Here is a 19,473-nt window from a genome sequence, read left to right as displayed (position 1 = left end):
ACTATAGAATTGAAATGTATTTTTATTTCTAAATTGGGATTTAGATGTTAGATGAGGAGCTATCCTGAATTTAGAAGTTATGTCTTTTATGCCCTTGGTTCAGAAGGCTGTGCTTGGTTTAAGAGCTGTCTTTCTGGCTGAAATAATTCAGTTTGAGAAAGTACTGACTGACAAAAATTTTTGAGGTAGTTGGAGGGGATAAAGAATGAACTCTGTGATAGGGTTGGTATTTTTACAGTTTTATTCTGGGCCCTGTCAACTCTGTAGTCCTTGCAGCATCTTCTGCTTGGTTAGGTAATTATCATTTTTTTCTCTGGAGAGGCAATACTGCTTTGGTATCTTTTTAAAATTTTCATACTGTTTTTAGAGAGTCTTGAAACTGGGGTGGCACAGATATATTTACTGAGCTTAAAGTAAGTGAAGTAGACCTATTAAAAGACAGTGGGTTTGTGTGTGCGTGTGTGTGAATAGAACTGGAGAGGGATATGCCTTAAATAAGGCAGTTATCAGCATCAGCTGATAGTTTCTATATGGAATACATGTCCAGAATTTTGTCTTTATATTTTTTCAAGAAAAACTGAAAATCTGAATTTGGGGGTAAATATCCCTGGATTTTTAAATGTTGGCAACTTACTCAAGTAAAACTCTTTATGGTCCAAATAAATCATGCCCAATCCACTACCTGTCACTGTGTCTGTTTCATGTAAACAGTGTCCAGTTACTGTCAAAGACATGGGTTTAGCAGTACTAGAGACTCGGTAATTGCCAGTGTCTACTAGCTTTCTGATTGTATCGCTGAGCAGGATGTGCAAACATTTCTTTTTTGCGATCCACAATTGTTTCCATGGCTTAATGAAATACTTCAGCCGTCAGGGATGTCCACCTATGTGCCGTGGGCCACATGCAGCACATGATGGCCATGAATGCAGCCCAACAGAAGATATTAAATTTATTTAAAACTTTTTTTTTGCTCATCAGTTTTCATTAGTGATGGTGTATTTAATGTGTGGCCCAGGACAACTCTTCTTCCAGTGTGGCCCAGAGACGCCAAAAGGTTGGACACCCCTGGTTAGGGTTTTTCATAACTCGTTGCTGAGTATTGCAAGTATCTTTCACTTATTTTCAGGTAGTTCTTGAAAAAGCAGGTTCCATAATGTCACCTATGGTTTTAAGTGGAAACTTCTAGTTCGTCTTTAGCAATAACAAAATTAACCATTTTGAAATGGAAATGAGTAATATTTTTCTCAAGGAAAGTTTTAAAATACAGAACTGTTTAGTAAGTTTTCTGCCTATCCAAATGCTGGGGAAACAATGAAACACTGACTACATGTTGCTTTCAAATGTTTCACTTGGGGGACTATCTGTGAAAACTGTATGGCGCTTTTTTTTTTTTATCAGATATATCTTCTAGGAGCTATTTATGGGTACAGAGTGTAATTTTAGCACAGATTTGTAAATAAAGTAATGTATAAGAAAGCATTTTGTTTATTGTAAAGCTCTACATGAAGGGATGTTGTGTCTTTGAAATGGTGTTACTTTCCCTTAAATCTTAAAAATAAATTAGATTTTGTCAACAGCTTTTCATATTTTACTAATCTTATGCTTTGCCAATATAGTTTGGAATGGCACTGGCCTGTGAGGTAGGATCTTTTTATTGTTAATGTTATTAGCTTGAATTTTAGAGGTAAAAGTCATTGAAATCTTAAATGTTGAAGATGCCATTTGAGATACCATTTTATTTATAGAGTTTTTGGTGTTCTTTGGTGTGTTATTTTTATATGAGATGAATTATTTCTCATCCATGGTTTTATTTTCTCCAAGTTTAAATGTATATTTGATTTCAAAATGAGTATACAAAGGTATGATTTTCTTAATTGCTTTCTACACTAAAATGATTTAAAGTGGCATCAGTGAGGTACGGCATTAATAAGTGCCTTTGTTTATAAAAGATTTTATTGAGTAGCCAAATGCTATCTGTAACTAGGTTTGTTTAATTTGGGGGGAATGTCAACTTAAAAAGCCTAATTTCATAATTCAGCAGTTCAACATGAGAACTATTCTAATTTCATCACTTTTCTCCTTTTACAATAGGATTGGATTCAGCATCAAAATACATCTACTCATATTGAAAGCTGCCGACAGTTACGTCAACAGTAAGAACAATTTTTTCTTTTTATAGGTAGCAAATTTATAAAATAGTTAATACTTAGGTATGAGTGTGTAATATCTCAATGTGGTACTTTGGAGAAAAATATTTCTAGAAAGCTATTGCCTATTCGAAGTATTCATTTTATAGACATACATTTAATTTCTTTTCCAAAAGGAAAGAAGTGTGATAATTTCTTCTGACTTCTTCCTAATTTAATCTCAGGTAGATTTTTTTTTAAGTCATTGGTTTATTCCTTGCTGGCTTGTGTTCCTTGGGATGGTTTATCTGTTTTAGAGTAGAGAGTCTTCCCTTCTATCTCTCACCCTCCCCCCCCCCCCCCCCCCCCGGCCAAAAAAAAACCATGATACATAACTAAAAACTACCCAATCCAAACACCAGTGTTTAATTTCAAGTCTAAAGCACTCCTCTGGCTTACAACCTGTTTTCAGAATAAACCTTATGTAGTAGATGTACAAGCTAGATGTGCTGGTTCCTCAAATTGGTTCTTTTAATTCTTCTACCTTTTCCTTCTTTAAGACAGGGTACCTATGCAATAGGTGAAAAGCATGATTTTAACAGTATTCTGTTTTCTCCCTTGGAGTAACACAAAATTAAATTGGATTTTCCCTAGCATCATTTTAAACATGCTGATAAGTAGATAACAAATTACTGGTCAGTAGACTTATAATACCGTGTTCTTGGGCAAATGGAGCTGTGGCAGCTGTTTTGGTTTTTTTATTTTGTTCCTTTTTTTTTAATCGGTTTTTAGAGAAGAGGAGATGGAGGGGAGAGAGACATCAGTTTGTTGTTCCACTTATTTATGCATTCAATGGTTGATTCTTTTATGTTTCTTGACCAGGGATTGAACCAACAGCCTTCGGTATTGGGCCAGTGCTCTAACCAACTGAGCTACCCAGCTAAGGCTTTATTTTGTTCTTTATGAAAATATCACCAAAATTTTTTTGAGATTACTTAAGGCTCTAGTTGTACATGATAAACCTAACTCTTGTTCTTAAAGTAAGATGATATATTAGCTTATTTAACTGGGAAGCTTAAAGAGTGGTTACAGTTTCAGAACAGCTGAATTGGATGCTCAACAAAAATCACAGTGTGAGAAATATTTTGGTTTTTTGGTTGTTCTCTTTTGCTTTGGCACACTTTTCTCCACAGACCAAAATGACCCCCATAGTTCTGGACTTAAGTGATCTGTACAGCTAGTCATTTCAGGAGTTAAGAAAAAGTAAGCACCTCTTTCCTCATAACTGCTGCAGAAATCCTTGGTTGGACTCTTTTGGGGTTAGTTGTCATATCTAAATAAATTAAAATGGTTGTGGGAATAGGATATTCTACCTCAGTTGTCCTGTGCCTCTTCCTGGTGTTGGTGTGTGATATGAGCCCTACCTGAATCATATACACTAAGAATAGAGATTGGAGTTGCTTTCTAGTATAGATGCTGTGCAGAAAAACATAGGTTATCATGTAGAGAAAATTGTTACCTGGATTGGATAGGCCTACAGCCACTGTAAATAGAAAATCTCTAAGCCACAGACTTTCCCACAAAGCCTTATGGAGTGTCTGATTTTTATGAAGGTAAGAGATTTATGGGGCGGGAATTAGTTATTTACTCAGGGATTTAGGTAGGAGTGAGTTACTTGCTGTAGGTAGGCATTAATGCTGGTAAGAGGATTCTAGTTATATGAACTGTCATTAACTTACTGGAGCAAATGGCATGGATACCTATTAAAGCCTTTTCTGGAGGTAATCTTACTTTTTTTTCCATGCACATTTTTTCAAGGGTGTACTTTCCATGCCTGCCACTTTAATACTCTGTCCTACATTTTTACCTTTTCAGGTTGTATGATTTTGAATAATTCCTTCATGGCTTTCTCTCCACTGCAAAAATTAAAAGTAAATAATAATAATTAACAGATAAACTAGATTTGATTAGGTATGTGGGATCCTTCCATGGCCAAATAGTATATGGTACTCTCTATTCTTTGTTTTTTTAAACTGCCTTGTGTTCCATTGTGTTTTTGTGCCTTAATCTGTTTAGTCCTTCTTCTACTAATGTATATTTGGGTTCTTACTTCTTTTCTTAAGGCTTATTACCTCTTTATTCTGTTTGTCTTTGTTGGATCTTTCTGGACACAAGAGTTGTTGGTTAACTTGAAAAAAGATATAGTGTATCAGAGTTTTAATATTAAAAATAATAAATAATACCTATATGCTTATTGAATGCTGGGCGTTATTCTAAGTGCTTTATATAATTTATTTACAAAGCAACGCTAGGTGATGTACGTATAATGATTATTTATGATTTTACCAGTGAGGAAACTGAGGCACAGAGAGGCAGATTTCATATCACAACAAATAATGGGCACTACTAGTGCCATGGATCTTTGCTTCCCCTCTCCCTCAGTATTTTGTTCTGAAAAATTTCTAAGCTACAGAAAATTTGAAAGGATAGTAAGCATATATTCTTCATCTTACTCACCAATTGTTAATATTTGCCACATCTATTTTATATCTTTATATATACATTTTTTGAACTATTTGAAGATAAATTGCAAACAGTATGATAATTCACTCTTCAATTCGTCATGTCTTCCACTTATTTCCCAAATGCCTTTTATAGCTTCTTGCCTACCCCTCCCCCATCCATACTTGTAATACAGGATTCAATCAAGATTCATGTATTCCATTCTCTTAATTAGAATGGTCCATCCTGTGGCCTTTATTTTTGAGGAGGATATTTTTTCATGAGGTTGACTTATTTTGAAACATCCAAGAAAATTGTCTTGCAGAATATATCACATTCTCTACAATTTCTATCAGGTTGAACATTTGTGTCACAAGTTTATAGGTGATGTATATGCTTGTTGCATCATATTGGGGCACAGATGTCAATTGCTTCGGTCCTTGTTCTTAGCCATTATATTATGTATCATATGTAAAGAATATCATGCTTCTGAAACACATTTTAAACTAGTTAGGCAATATATAGACAGTCCAAGCTCGCAGAATAGTATATATGCATTATCTTTCTGCTCTGGGCAGCAGAGATAAGACAACTTGCAATCTGGCTGTCAGCGTAGTGAAGGATGAACATTATTACCAATTCTTGAATAATAGCCCTCAAGTTTTTGTGAAAACATGAACTGGGAAAGTCTGGAAATTCAATAACTTGCATGTGTTGACAGCCAGCTATATTTTGAGCATTGTACATACAAGAAAGCAAGGCTTACTCATGTTAAGTAACTGGCTTTCAAATACACAGCCATATACAGCCATACAATGGCAGGACTTACACTTAGATCCAGCTTTGTTTGATTCCACAGGTGTTACATTAAAGCACTTTACCATAAAATTAGAAATTGGTCTTCTTACATGGTACAGAGTAATGAAAGTTTTAAAAGGTGTGGGAGTAGATGAAACAAAATTATCCATGTTTTGATAATTGTTAATGCTAGGTGATGGACACATTGGATTAAAGTTAACTTTCTTTTTATCTTCATAATTTGTCACTTCCAGGAAGAAGGGAGCAAAAGTTTTCTCAAAAGTCTGACAGTGGTTTTGTACCTATGTCTCATTGGTTAGAATCTATCACTGGTTATTTTCTAAGGAGTCTGGGAAAGCAAGTAACTTAGTTTTGTTAGCCTTTATAGTAGAGGCAGGGAAGGGAAAAAGACGTTGAGAACTGCTGTCAAGTTAACCTATTAACAATGTCTGAGACAAATAGCAATAAATAAAAACCACTTTATATTTATTAAGGTTTTGACCTAACTTAATTTTCCTGCCAGGTGACTGCTGAAAAAGTCTGCTGCTTCCACTTTCTACCTGGCTCTCTTCTTGGTTTCTAAAATTCTTGAATATTGGTGGTTTCTAATGGTTTAATTTAATAATCATTTCCAATTAGAGTCCAGATTCTCTAGAAAGGTTAAGGATGAATATGTCTTTTTCTTAGGCTTCTACAATGTTACTGTTGCTCCTTTCTTTTCTGTGATTACCCCTAAATCTCTTTCTTTGGGTTACCTTTGTCTGTCGCACTCTTAAGTGTTGGTGTACCTGAGAGTCTGTCCTCAGCCCTCTCTTTTTTCACAGACTGCCATTTTGTGTTAGTCTTTCACTTTAGTACTGTAGGTACGGCTTCTACATGCCTGATTTCTAAATATCTCAACTCTTGTCTTTTCCCCTCATTCCAGATATTTCTGATTATTCTGAAAATACTCCTCTATGTTCTCTTCAGAAATGTATTTGTCTCCCATTGCCTTTTATTTATGTGCAACCTCTTTACCTGATTTCAAGGACCTTCACAGTTTATTTCTGAGATACCTTTCCAGGTTTTCTCCTTATAACTCCTTTTCGTCATTTTCATGCTTCAGCCAGAGTGGTTTCCAGAATAGGACACATATTTTGCCTCCACTCCTTCTTTTCTGTGTTGCCTGATCCATGCCTATTCTTAGACCTTTTTAAGGGCTACCTGAAAAGCAACATTTTCTGTGCATTCTCTTCTGATTCCTTCCAACTAATGTATCTCTCTGAGGACCACTTAGTACAATGTAAGGGGTACCATTCATGTCATATTCTGTAGAATAGTGTCTCCTGGAGTTCTGCAAAATATGGGAAATATCTTCCCTTTTTTAACCCCTACCTGAGCTTGTATCTTGTACCTCTTCTTTACCTTTTATGTGTACTCCTTGTTTTGCTTAAAAATTTTTGAAGTGTTTCAAGTATGGGGAATCTGTTTCTTTTCCCTGAAATGACTGCTAGCATAATACTTTATTGACTTAGACTAGCGATTTTTAACCTTTTCCATTTCATGGTACACATAAACTAATTATTGAAATTCAGCGGCACACCAAAAAGTATATTTTTGCTGACCTGACAAAAAATTAGGTGTTGGCTGTTGCCATTTTTTAATTTGAGAGTTTAAGGGAAAAGAGGTCAGTGCCCCTGACTAAATAATCAGGTATTACATGTTTCAAATGTTCTTGCATAGCACACTGGTTGAAAAATCACAGAATTAAACAATCAAAATATATTATTCCCAAGAAGATTTTTGTATTATAATAAATCACTATGTAAACATAGGTTTTGAACAGATATATTGCAGGGAAAGATCAATTGAGCCTTACAGTCTTATTTTAACTATTAATTAATATTGTTTATTCTCAAAATAGATATCCTGATTGGAATCCTGAGATCCTCCCATCAAGAAGGTAATTATTTTTTTAAGCACTGAAACTCGATTTTCTTTTTAAAAGTAAACAATTACTTTTTTTTAAAGGCATCATTTTGAATTGAGTCCTGTTTTGACTCTTTCTACGTTTAAACAGCAGGCAAATGCAAAACCTCCATGAATCTTTCTTTAGTTGCTCTAGCTTAAATATAGTTCTCCTCTGTGAATACCTACTTGTTTAGTCTATTCTCAAAATACTTTATACTTTTTTTTATTAATTTATATTTGTCGAATCTTAGAATATCCATGCTTTGAAGACTGGGAATGGGTATTTTTTTTTGTTTATTGATTTTAAAGAGAGAGAAACATCAATGTGAGAAACATTGATTGGCTGCCTTCCATATGCACCTTGACTGGGGATTGGACCTGCAACTCAGGCATGTGCCCTGAACAGTAATTGAACCCCCAACCTCCTGGTGTAGGGGATGATGTTCTAACCAACTGACCCAAACCACCCGGGGCTGGGAATAGTTTTATTAAGCTTTGTATCCCTTAGGGGGGCTTCCTATTCAACATGCATATATAGAAGTGCAGCAGGTCAAAGAAACATTTGTAGATGGCATACTCTCTTAGGAAAAAAATGTTGAAAAGCATTTTTTATATACTGTATTTTGCTATACATAATGTGCACTTTTCTGCCTAAATTTTTGAGGGAAAAATAAGGGTGCACATTATACATAGGTAGTACTAATTCTGTATCTATATAAATATTTTTAATCCTTTTATCTATGCTTATATGTTAAAAATGTAACTCTAGAAAGCAATAACAATATCTGTATGCAAAATAATACCCTGGAATATGATAATTGGTTTTGTTTCTAAATAAAAATAAATAAATAATTGAATTTAAAAATGAATGAAATGAAAGATTTTTTTCTCCTAAAAGTTTGCGCCAAAAATGTGGGTGTACATTATACACAGCAGAATATGGTAAATTATTTCATAAATTCTTTATATGACTTAATACTTTCAAAACATATTTGGATATAATAGTGGCACAGAAAAAACCCAGGAAATTGATGATTATATTCTTCTGTAAATTAGAAAAACAGATTTAAGCAGTTAAGAGGCCTGATCATCTGTTCTAATTTCTTATTTCTCTCAAGGCTGAATTACATCATAATAAAGTTTTATTTTTAATAAATATGTAGTATCAGATTTTGGTACTGTTAATAATCTGTTTAAAGAAGGTACTTCTGTCATTTAAATAGCTTAAATTTACACTAAATTGCTGAATCTTGTGTTTCTTTTTTGTACTTTGTAGAAATGAAGGCAATAGAAAAGAAAATGAAACTCCAAGAAGACGTTCTCATTCCCCCAGTCCTAGACATTCTAGGAGATCAAGTTCAAGTCACAGATTCCGTCGCTCTCGAAGCCCAACACGTTACATGTATAGACCAAGAAGTCGAAGTCCAAGAATTTGCCATCGTTTCATTCCTAGATACAGATCCAGGTCCCGTTCACCATATCGAATGAGAATTCCATTTAGAGGTAGCCCAAAAAGCTATCGATCAGTTAGCCCTGAAAGGATATCAAGGAGATCAGTGAGATCATCAGGTACACTTATGATCATGAATAAAGCTACTTATTTTGACTACATTTTTTAAGATTTTTTGTTTGAATTTTTATATGTATATTTTTAGTAAGCTTGAAATGGTGACTTATCTACTACTATCAAGATTTAACAAAAGTTGACATTTGAGCTATTCACCTCAGCTCTTTTTAAACTTTTTAAGAAACAAAACATTCTATTAAATTTTAGAATTGCTATATGAAATGTGACTTACATCCCAACCTACTATATTTTTCTTCCCTTTATTAACTATTAGAAGAAAGGTGCAAGACTATATATATCTACCCAACATTAATTTTAAAAATCAAGGATATATAGACATCTTAGTTTGCCTTAATAATTGATTATAGACTTGTCTTCTGTGAATTAATTTAAAGCTTTATTTTCATCTTGGATATTAATTGGTTGTGACTTTTCCAGAAATAGTTCTATTATATATTATATATATTCTTGGAGATCTTTTTAGAGGTCTGAGAGGTCTTCCCTATTCTAACTACATGTCTCCGTGAAGCTGGATTTTCTTTATATATTTCAACCAGAATAACGTATCCAGCAGAATGCATGCATAAGGAGATAGGAGAATTTAGGTATCCTCTCTTAAGCCCAACATTAAAGTGTTTGGGGAAATGTACAACAGTGCTACTCATCTAATTTCTTTTGTTTTGGGAATTCAGGTTTTTCATAAAAACATGTTATTTTTGTCAGCACAGGAGTTTATAATCAATAAATATTTTAAAAATATTATTTTAGTTTCTTAACACAATAAATATGGATAAATATAACACAAAAAGTTTCTGGAGTTCTCAAGTTTTAAGAGTGTAGAGGGATACGGAAACCAAGATTTGGAGACCACTGGTGTAAGAGAAGCTCCCTGAATAAAGGAATTTCATGTAAAAGCCTTTGGAGTGAAGAATTAAAGACTAAGAATTTGTTCTGTATATATACTTCCTGTTTGGCCTGACAGTGGTTCTATGTGATAAATATTTGGGCAGTTGAAGGATTATTATTATTATTATTATTTTTATTATTATTATTATTATTTTAATAATATAACAAGCTCTGGCCAGTGTGGTTCATTTGGTTGGAGTGTCACCCATAGACAAAAGGTTGCAGGTTCGATTCCTGGCCAGGGCACATAATGTAGGTTGTGGCTTTGTTCCCAATCCAGGTGCATTTGATCCGCATCTGGGCACATGGAAGATGGAGATCAAACACATCTCTCCCTCTTTCCCTTCTGCTCTCCCTTTCTGCCTCTAAAAGGCAATTAAAAAATATCCTGTGGTGAGGATAAAAGAAAAATAATAATAATGTTATGAGATGGTTCCTACCTTAAGTTCTTTTCAATTGAAGTAGTATTTACATCCTTTTTACTAGAAAGAAAAAGAGCATTAGAAGATGTAGCACAACGATCTGGACATGTGTCAGAATTCAGTAAACAGAAGCATTTTGAAGCAGTTGAAGCAGGACAGTCACCAGCACAAAAGCCTAAAACTGGCAGTGGATCAAAGCCATCAGTTAAATCTACAAAGAATGATTCAAGTTTAGGAGGATGTTCTACTCGCTACAAATCGAAGAATCTTGAAGATGGCACCTTATCAGAATGTAAACAGGTGTCTGATAAAGCTGTTTCTCTCCAGCGTAAGGTCAGTAGTTCTTTACTTTGTTAATGCAATTCTGTGCATGCATGTGCTATTATGACAGAGAAAACAGAGTTCTCTGATTTTTTTTTTTTTTTTTTTTTTTTTTTTTTTTTTTTTGGTCAAAAGTTTGAAATCATGATTTGTTAAATTCTGTTGGTATGGAATATTTTATTGGTTTTTCTTATGAGTATAAGAAAAAATGCTGTAATTCAAAATCTTACTGTTTACAGATCCTAGTGGTTTTGCATTTGATCTGTCAAAAATGACATTTTGGCAGTTTGCTGTTTTTGAGTGTTCACATAAGCAGATTATGAAGAGTTTTTGCTATCTAGGGGAAAGTGAATATAATCATCAGTAGCATTAATGAATTTTTGTAATTTTGTTAGTAAGCTATACAAGTTAGTCTCTACTGAGAATAGATCATTTTCAAACTGTTTTATACATTTTGCAGCACAGCTACAAGTCAAATGCTTTGAGTGTAGAATAATCTCTTTTCTGGGTACTATTTTTTTGTGTGTTTTGTGACTTTTAACCTGCTAGTTACGATACTGAGATACTATTTTATTGTCTGTTAGTTAAATTAATATTATAGTAAATAATATATAAAACATCTTGAGATTATTAGAATAACTCCTAATAGACGAGATTATTAAATGTTTGTTGTAATATTAAAAAGTTTTGCCCTGGCTGGTGTGGCTCAATGGATTGAGTGCCAGCCTGTGAACCAAAGGGTCACTGGTTCCATTCCTAGTCAGGGCACATGGCTGGGTTGCAGGCCAGGTCCCCAGTAGGGGGCGCATGAGAGGCAACCACCCAATGTTTCTCTCCCTCTCTTTCTCCTTCCCTTCCCCTCTCTCTAAAAATAAAATCTTTTTATAAAAAAAGCTTTTAAGTATTTAGGTGCACATTTTTAACACTGAGTACTTTAAACAACTACAGTTCCCTGCCCCAAAGACCTTATATTTGGAAGGATAAACTTGAAATTACCAATCCGTAATTATATTATTTTAAAGAGCATTGGGAAGAAATGTTGGAAATTTTGAAAAAGCTGAATTAGTGTGTAACATTTTTTTTTCTTCAAGTTTTCTAGGTGGTGGCAGTGGGAGTTTTTAAATTTTCTTTTTAAGTTAGTTTTTTACCACAGGTGGTAAATTTGATAAAAATGTATTCAAATTGTATGTATCATATATGAGCCATTTAAAATATAGCTATTAAGATATTTTCAATTGTTAGAACACAGTGAACACAGCTGTAATTTCAGCTTTATTGGTGATGGACCATGCAGATTCATGTAGAAAAATATTCATAGTTTTGGACCATTCCACAGGTCTTGTTTGTTATATAATGCTTCTAAACAGAAAAGAGCATCTGTGATTGGTTACCTATAAACTCATTATGACTGATGGGTTTGAGTGGTAAAATACAAGACATCTTTCTTACCACTTTTCTTTAGCATTTAAAAAAGATTTTTAAATTGTGGTAAAATATTTAGAAAGGACTGTTTAAAGGACTAAGATTAATGGTTGAAGAATTTATATTGAGAATTATTATTAATGTCTTCGTGAATTAATTTGGTTTATTTTTAATTTTCTTTCATCCCAAAAATAGCTTCGGAAAGACCAGCCTTTGTATTATGGTTCAGTTCTTCTTATATCTGAATTACCAGAGGATGGCTATACTGAAGAAGATATTATAAAAATATTTCAACCATTTGGAAAAGTTAATGATGTCCTGATTGTTCCATATAGAAAGGAGGTGAGTCATTTAGTCTGTTCTGAAAATATATACATAGTTACAGCTTTACGAAGACCATTTTTAGATCTTTTAGTTGTTTTGGCTACTTATATGCATAAACTAAACTGTTAATTGATAGTTACATAAATATTTGGACTCAAATGAAGAAGTTCCAACATACTGTTTTATATCCTTTAGAACAGGGTTTAGCAGACTTTTTCTGTAAAGGGCCACATAGTAGAAGTTTAGGCTTTGCATGCCATAGGATTGCAACTGCTAACCTCTGTCATTGTAGTACAAAAGCAGCCATAAGTAATACATAAATGAATGAGCATGGCTGTGTTTAAAAAAAAAAAAATTTATAAAAACAGGTGATAGGACTTGATTTGCCAACTGTTAATTTTAATATACCAGTAAGCTTATACTAAAACAAGTGATTTTGTTAGTATGGTAATTTTTATGTGTGGGTTGTATTCCTGTAACTCAAAAAATAAAATTCACCAAAACTCTGAACAGCCCTAGACTAAGCAGAGCATGAAGTTTTGAGATAAGACAAGGGAACATAGTGGATATTGTTTTGTTGTGGAAAACCCTAAAAATGTCAGACTTACAGCAGCTAGATGGGATTCTGCCTTATCACTGATTGTCCACTGAGTCCTGCCTTCCTATTTCTTACTGTTCTGTGAGCCTGCCACGGATCCGTTTCCCTCTTGATAATAGTATAGAAATTCTATGAGGTTAAAGGTCCATTTCATGTGTGAAAACATCCTGAAGATCAAGTTACATCCTGAAGATTGAAACCAAAAGAGAGGTACAATCAGGACTTGAGATAATTTCATAGTTCTTTGTTCCACAAAGTAGTATTAAGTCACGAAGAGAATTTTAAGCAAGATTTTTGTTTGTTTGTTTACTAATAATACATTTTGTTTTAGGCTTACTTGAAAATGGAATTTAAGGAGGCAGTTAATGCAGTCATGAAGTACATTGAAACAACACCTCTTTTAGTAAAAGGGAAAAATGTGAAAGTATGTGTTCCAGGAAAGAAAAAAACACAGGTAAACTGGATTTAGACCTGTTTCATCATTGTTGTTGATTAGTTTTAAGGTTTTTTGCTTAAGTGTGGCAAATGCATAAAACAGGTGTTTTCACAACAGATTATATGTGTATAGATTCAAATACATTGAACTTAACAAGTTGTTTGTGTGTACATACAGACAAGTACATGTACAAACAGTCATGTTTTGCCAAACAGTGGGGATATCTTCTGAGAAATGTGTCAGGTGATTTTGTCATTGTAGGAACATCACAGAGTACACTTACACAAAATGACATAGCCTGCTACACACCTAGGCTGTATGATGATAGCCTATTGCTTCTGGGCTACAAATCTGTATAGTATGTTACTGTATTGAGTACTGCCAGCAATTATAACACAATGGTAAATATTTGTATATTTAAACATATCTAAACATAGAAAAGGCACAGTAAAAATACAGTGTGAAAGAGAAAATGGTGCATCTGTATAGGGCACTTACTGTAAAATGAAGCTTCTAGGACTGGAAGTTGCTCAGGGTGAGTGAGTGGGGAGTGACTGTGAAGGCTTAGGACATTACACTACTGTAGACTATAAATACTGTATACTCAAGCTACACTAATTTTATGAAAAAATATTTTTCTTCAGTAATAAGTTAACTTTAGCTTACTATAACATTTTTACTTGATAAACTTTAAAATGTTTCAAAACTTTGACTCCTTTGTAATAAATACTTAGCTTCTTCTGAATTACCTCCAGAAGGACCTGCCTGACACTCTTCTGAAGGAACTGTCCCTCGTTTCAGAAATACGTCCATGGTGGTTTGCTCAGTTGTTTCTTTTTTCATCATAGTTTTGCCTGTAAGCAGATAATGCACCATGAACATTTCTTTCTGTTAATGAAAACCTTTCATTGTTAGGGTCCATGTTTTCAAACCTTTTTAAGGAGCTTGTCGAAGTCTACAAAAGCTAAACCATTACTGTGAATTTCTTTGATGCTGCTTCTTATGGGACCACCATAATATATGTGGTTTGTCATTGGTAGTTATGCGGTTCATGACTGTATAACTTATACACAGTATTAAATGGCAAACATTAGACTAGGAGAAAATACTTTACAAAATTAAGAAATGTCTGTGAAAGAAACCTCTACCTAGGTTACAACATTCTGGAAGCCCCTTGCATACTTCTAAATCCTTACAGCCTTTCTTTCTGCCCAGAAGTAGCCCCTAACTTGATTTCTTATACCATAGTTGAGTGTGCCTGTTTTGAACTTTATATAAATACAATTGTGAAGTATGTATTCTTTTGGGCCTTATCTATAGTGGAATTTGCTGGGTTATAGGATATACAGTAAGAGGTAATACCAGATTGCCCATTAACTAGCTATAATAATTTACAGTGATGATCTATGAACATACTGGTGTTTCTATATTATCAGTAGTATTTTAATGTTTTCAATTTTAAAATATAGTATGTAAAAAATGGTATCCTTGGATTTTCCAGAGTTGTATTGAACTTCAGCATCTTTTAATTATTGGCTATTTCTATTACTGTTTTAGTGAGTTGTATATATTTTTTCCATTTTCCTACTAGGTTGTCTTTTTTTAAAATTTCATCTGAAGGTGTTCATTATTCTAGATACTCATTTCATATTTTATGGTAGAAGCATTTTCTTCTAGTCTGTTGGTTGTATGTATACACATACAACGTTTTTATTTTCCATGTAGTCAAGTTTATTGGTTTTTTTCTCTTTGTCTTGTTTTGGAAGATCTCTTGTACCATTGCCAAAAAGACATGCTTTCTTAAATCTATAATATATGGTATAATGTGTGATTGGGATCAATATTGTTTCCAAAATGTGTAGCCAAATAGCCCAACAATGACTTATGCCTAATTTGTTTTTTTCTTGTTTATCTGAAAGCTGTCTTCATGTCTGTAAGTTACCCTATATACACAAATGTATTTCAGGACCGTTCTGTTACATCAGTCTGTTTGTTTCTGTGCCAGTGCTGTGTGATTTTATTTGTTATAACTATAAAATTTATAATATTTGCCTGTTTTTCTAGTGGAATTCTTTTTCTTTGTTCTTTCTTAAATTCATTTTTTTTAATCCTGAACATTCCCACTAATACTAGTTTTAGAATTAGCTCTGAAAAATTTTACTGGGAGTTTAATTGATACTTATTGAATTTGTATTGATGTTTTTATCATGCTGTCTTTCTATCCAAAAAGATGGCTCTCTTTCCATTTTTTAATTTTATTTAGTGGTGTTCTATTTTTTTTTCCATAACATTCTTGTACTTTTTGGAGGGGATGTTGAGTTTATTTTTTATTTATATTCACTTGTATGTACCATAAATATTTAAATTGCTATTAGAGAAAGGATTTTTATTTCTCTTTTTTTAATAGACTAACCCATCATCCTAGTTTACACCTGCTACTTGCCAGTTATTTAGTTCCATTGTCCTGATTTGAATAATGAATTCTATAGTAACCTAGTCATTACCAATTTGGTCATTTGGAATTTCTTTTTTTATCAGGCAATGTTGAACAAGTAAGAGGGGTTTTTTTGTTTTGTTTTCGTTTTTTACCCATAACAGGAAATCTACAGATAGGCTGTTTACGTCTTATACCTCAGCTCCATATCTTTAGGATCCCAGTCTTTTTGTTTATGTGTTACATGATCTTTGGCATGCATTTTTCATCCTCACTTGGCATCAGTTCTATCTTCTAAGCAGAAAGAAAGGAATAAAAATCAAGAGCTAAATGGGTTTTGATTTTTTTTTCCCCTCTTTTCTGGGAAGGATGAGCGACTTTCGCCCATATTTGACTTAGGAGAATTGTGATACATAGCCACCTGTAGTTGCAGAGGAGGTTAAGGGGAGGCAAAAATTGAACTGAATGCATCATTTAAGAACTTAAACTTTATCCTATAGACATTTAAATGTTATTTGAGTAAGAGTATAACAATGAAATGAACGGACTAGGAAGATTCATCTGGAACAGTGAATTAGTGGGGCTGTGACTCTGAAGGCAAGGAAAGCTTAGCTGATTGATTAAAGGGGAGAAGAGAAAAGATCACTCAAGTCCAGATCATGAATATAGTCATCAGCCTATTGTGATAATAGAACAGTTTTTAGTAGATTAGAAACCTTGAGAATAGAAAAGAGGAACAGATTATACCAATGATTCTTAAGCAAGATCTGGCTGATAACTAAATTTGGAGAACTGAGTAAAAAGGTCAGTCCTCATTCTGAAAAATTCATTCTGGGAAAACAGGTGTGTAAGGATACATTTAGGGTATTAGAGTGTTTCAAATAGATTAAAATAATTTTCTTGGGTGACCTTTTGATGAGGTTGGTAGAGTAATAATATAAGTCCAAGAGCCCTACCATATTTACTGTCCTGATACTCATAAAAATGCATAGTGGAAAGTGTCAGCATTGGAGACTAGAAAACCATCCACCTTTCAAAAACATTAATGTTCTTCAACTAAATATGATTTGGATGGTGTTGATTTGAAGGAGGTTTAGAAGACTAATTTAAGATTCCTCATTGTGACAGAGCACCAGGCTTAGGGATTAACTGAAGGAGGATCCCAGTAGAACTCTGGTTATTCTTCAGGTTGGAAGTATATCTTTACAGCCTGTTGCCCTGAGGGACAACATCAAGTTTTTCTGCCACAGCAAGTCCAAAAGAGGCTGGAAGCTTGCACTAGGAAAAAGAGGGGCAGTGCTATAGCTTTCTTGGTCCAGATCATAATTTTGACATAAGTAGTCAAAAATCAAGAAAAAACTTTTCTGCCTACATTTGATGTTTCATGTTAGGGCTGCGTTTGACTCTGGCAGTGATTCACACATTCTCTCCATTTTGCTGCTTCTTGGAATCAATAAAGAAATGTTACAGAAAAGGTAAAAATTTCCTACATACCTGTATTTAAACTCGAAGGATAAAAGTATGGTCTGTACACTCTGACAGGAAATCAGTTACCTTGTTCTTTAATTATAAGCTAGCTTAGACACCAGTTTTTTGTTTTGTTTTCGTTTTTTTGATTTTATTTATTTATTTTTAGAGGCGGGGGGAAGGGATGGAGAAAGAGAGAGAGAAAAACATTGATTGGTTATGCACACCCCCAGTCAGGGAACTGGCCTGCAACCCAGGCATGTGCCTTGACCAGGAATCAAACTGGCCACCTTTTGGTTTGCAGTTTGTGGGATGATGCCCAACCCACTGAGCCACAACTGTCAAGGCTAGACATCAGTTCTTAACAACCTTTTTTCCTTTTTTTTTTTTTGAGCTACTCTCTTTACTCTCACTACCAGTAATGTGATGAAAGCAAGCATTCTTTTTTCCAGAGAAATGGACACATGGCCATACTTAAAAAATTTTCCTTCAAGAAGCAGGGGCCCTGGATCTAGGGGGAAAAAATGATAAAATTTTTCAACAAACAAATCGTATCAGCTGGGAAATAGTGCTGCAGCTGAGTCCTCTGCAAAAACAAACAAAAGCCCCTAGATTTTTAAAATTCCAATTTAGTCTATTCAGCAAGATTCATGGGGACATTATATCAAACTTAGAACAAGCAGTCAACTAAGATCCAAGATTTCATGGAAATGAAAAACAGTTCTGGAAAGCAGTACACACTGGTTTGAGCATTATGGAAAATATAATGAGTAACAAGGAGATAAAACCAGAAAACTACAATCAGAATTCAGATGAGAGTTTAATTTCATTTGAATTCAAAAACTATTTTTAAACATCTGTTAAGTGTCAGGCATTGTGGTGTCTGCAGATGATGCAGTGGTGAATGAAACAGATGTGCTTCCTACCTTCTTGGAGGTTAGTCTATTTACCGTATTTTGCCATGTATAATGCGCTCCTCTGTATACTGCACACCCACATTTTTGGCCCAAATTTTGGGGGGGGGATCTTTTTGTTTTAATTAATTAATTAGTTTGTTTGTTAGACACCTGTGTTTTGTATTATAAAGGAATTTTAGCATTTGTTTTGGAACATTTTGTACAATAAGTTTTATGTAACAAATAATTATAAAACACAAGAACAGATACAAGGTATTTCAGGCACTACCCATTTATAATGTCTATCCTTATTTTTCTCTCAAAAATTTGGGCAGAAAAGTACACTTTATACACAGCAAAATATGGTAGAAGATTAAGATCCTAAAATGAAGAAGAGGAAAGATGTAGTGGATACATCTAGGAGATCCAAAGTGCATTTAACTGGAATTAGAGAAGGAGGATGCCACTTGAATACTAGTGAAGATTTTAAATTGCATAGTTATGGAGGGGCAACCTACAGTGGTCCCGGCAGAAACAGTGTAACTGTAAAAAGTAATAGTCTAGCCCTAGGTAGCAGAGCAACACGTTTTCAAGGTCGAGTGGGAAGAAGATTGATTCATTGCAGTTAAGTATAGCTATATCAAGTCAGATACTAAATTGTGTGCTAGGACGGTGTTCTCAGACATGTAAGGGGTCATAAAGTACTTTATTATCTTTCCTAAAATATTAAAGTTATGTAAAATTATTGGTAATGAGCAATGAAATCATTTAAACAGTAAAATCTAAGTAATGCAAAAAGTGTTTACTAAAAATGACCAAAAAATAACTTTTGTCTCAAATATATTATCAGTAATTGGTAGGTAGCCAAGCGGTAAGTACTGAACTTTTACATTTATACAAAGGAACTCAATATTATCAATATTTTTTAAATTGAAAATAACCACTAGTAGAATAAAAAGGTAGGAGGATGAATATTTTCTAACTCATTGGTGTATGGGGGAGGTAATTTGGCATAAAGTCCTATATAGTGCAAAAGGAAATAGCAAGGATGCCTGAAAATGGAAAATGAAAAGTAATATGACAGTTACTGTGAAGTTCAGATGAATTTAACATGTATTTACTGAATGTTCATTAATTGCCAAGCATAATTTTAGCCACTGGAGATAGTAAAACAAAGTCTCTCATGTCACCAAGTTTCACTTCAAGGGGTAGGGAGAGAAAGACCACAGGAAATTAAAAATTTATACATATTATGTGTGTTAGCAAGTGCTGTGGAGAAAAATAACAGAAGAAGGAAATAGAAG

General features: G+C 33.9%; 1 protein-coding gene across 3 annotated transcripts in view; it reads left to right on the top strand.

Moving 5' to 3' along the window:
- The window catches only part of ZNF638 (zinc finger protein 638), a 74,668-nt gene that overhangs the window by 20,286 nt on the left and 34,909 nt on the right, over positions 1 to 19,473 (top strand). For all 3 annotated transcript variants that reach the window (XM_024552687.3, XM_053923673.2, XM_024552688.3), the window contains exons 3-8: positions 2,092 to 2,153; positions 7,330 to 7,368; positions 8,653 to 8,945; positions 10,336 to 10,604; positions 12,210 to 12,356; positions 13,268 to 13,390. In XM_024552687.3, coding sequence (XP_024408455.2) covers positions 2,092 to 2,153; positions 7,330 to 7,368; positions 8,653 to 8,945; positions 10,336 to 10,604; positions 12,210 to 12,356; positions 13,268 to 13,390 — 933 coding nt within the window. The remainder of the gene's footprint in view (positions 1 to 2,091; positions 2,154 to 7,329; positions 7,369 to 8,652; positions 8,946 to 10,335; positions 10,605 to 12,209; positions 12,357 to 13,267; positions 13,391 to 19,473) is intronic.

Source organism: Desmodus rotundus, chromosome 5 (assembly GCF_022682495.2).
Source record: "Desmodus rotundus isolate HL8 chromosome 5, HLdesRot8A.1, whole genome shotgun sequence".
Taxonomy (NCBI): Eukaryota; Metazoa; Chordata; class Mammalia; order Chiroptera; family Phyllostomidae; genus Desmodus; species Desmodus rotundus.
The sequence above is the reverse complement of the archived record's forward strand: the minus strand, read 5'-3'. Positions and strand labels throughout refer to the sequence as shown.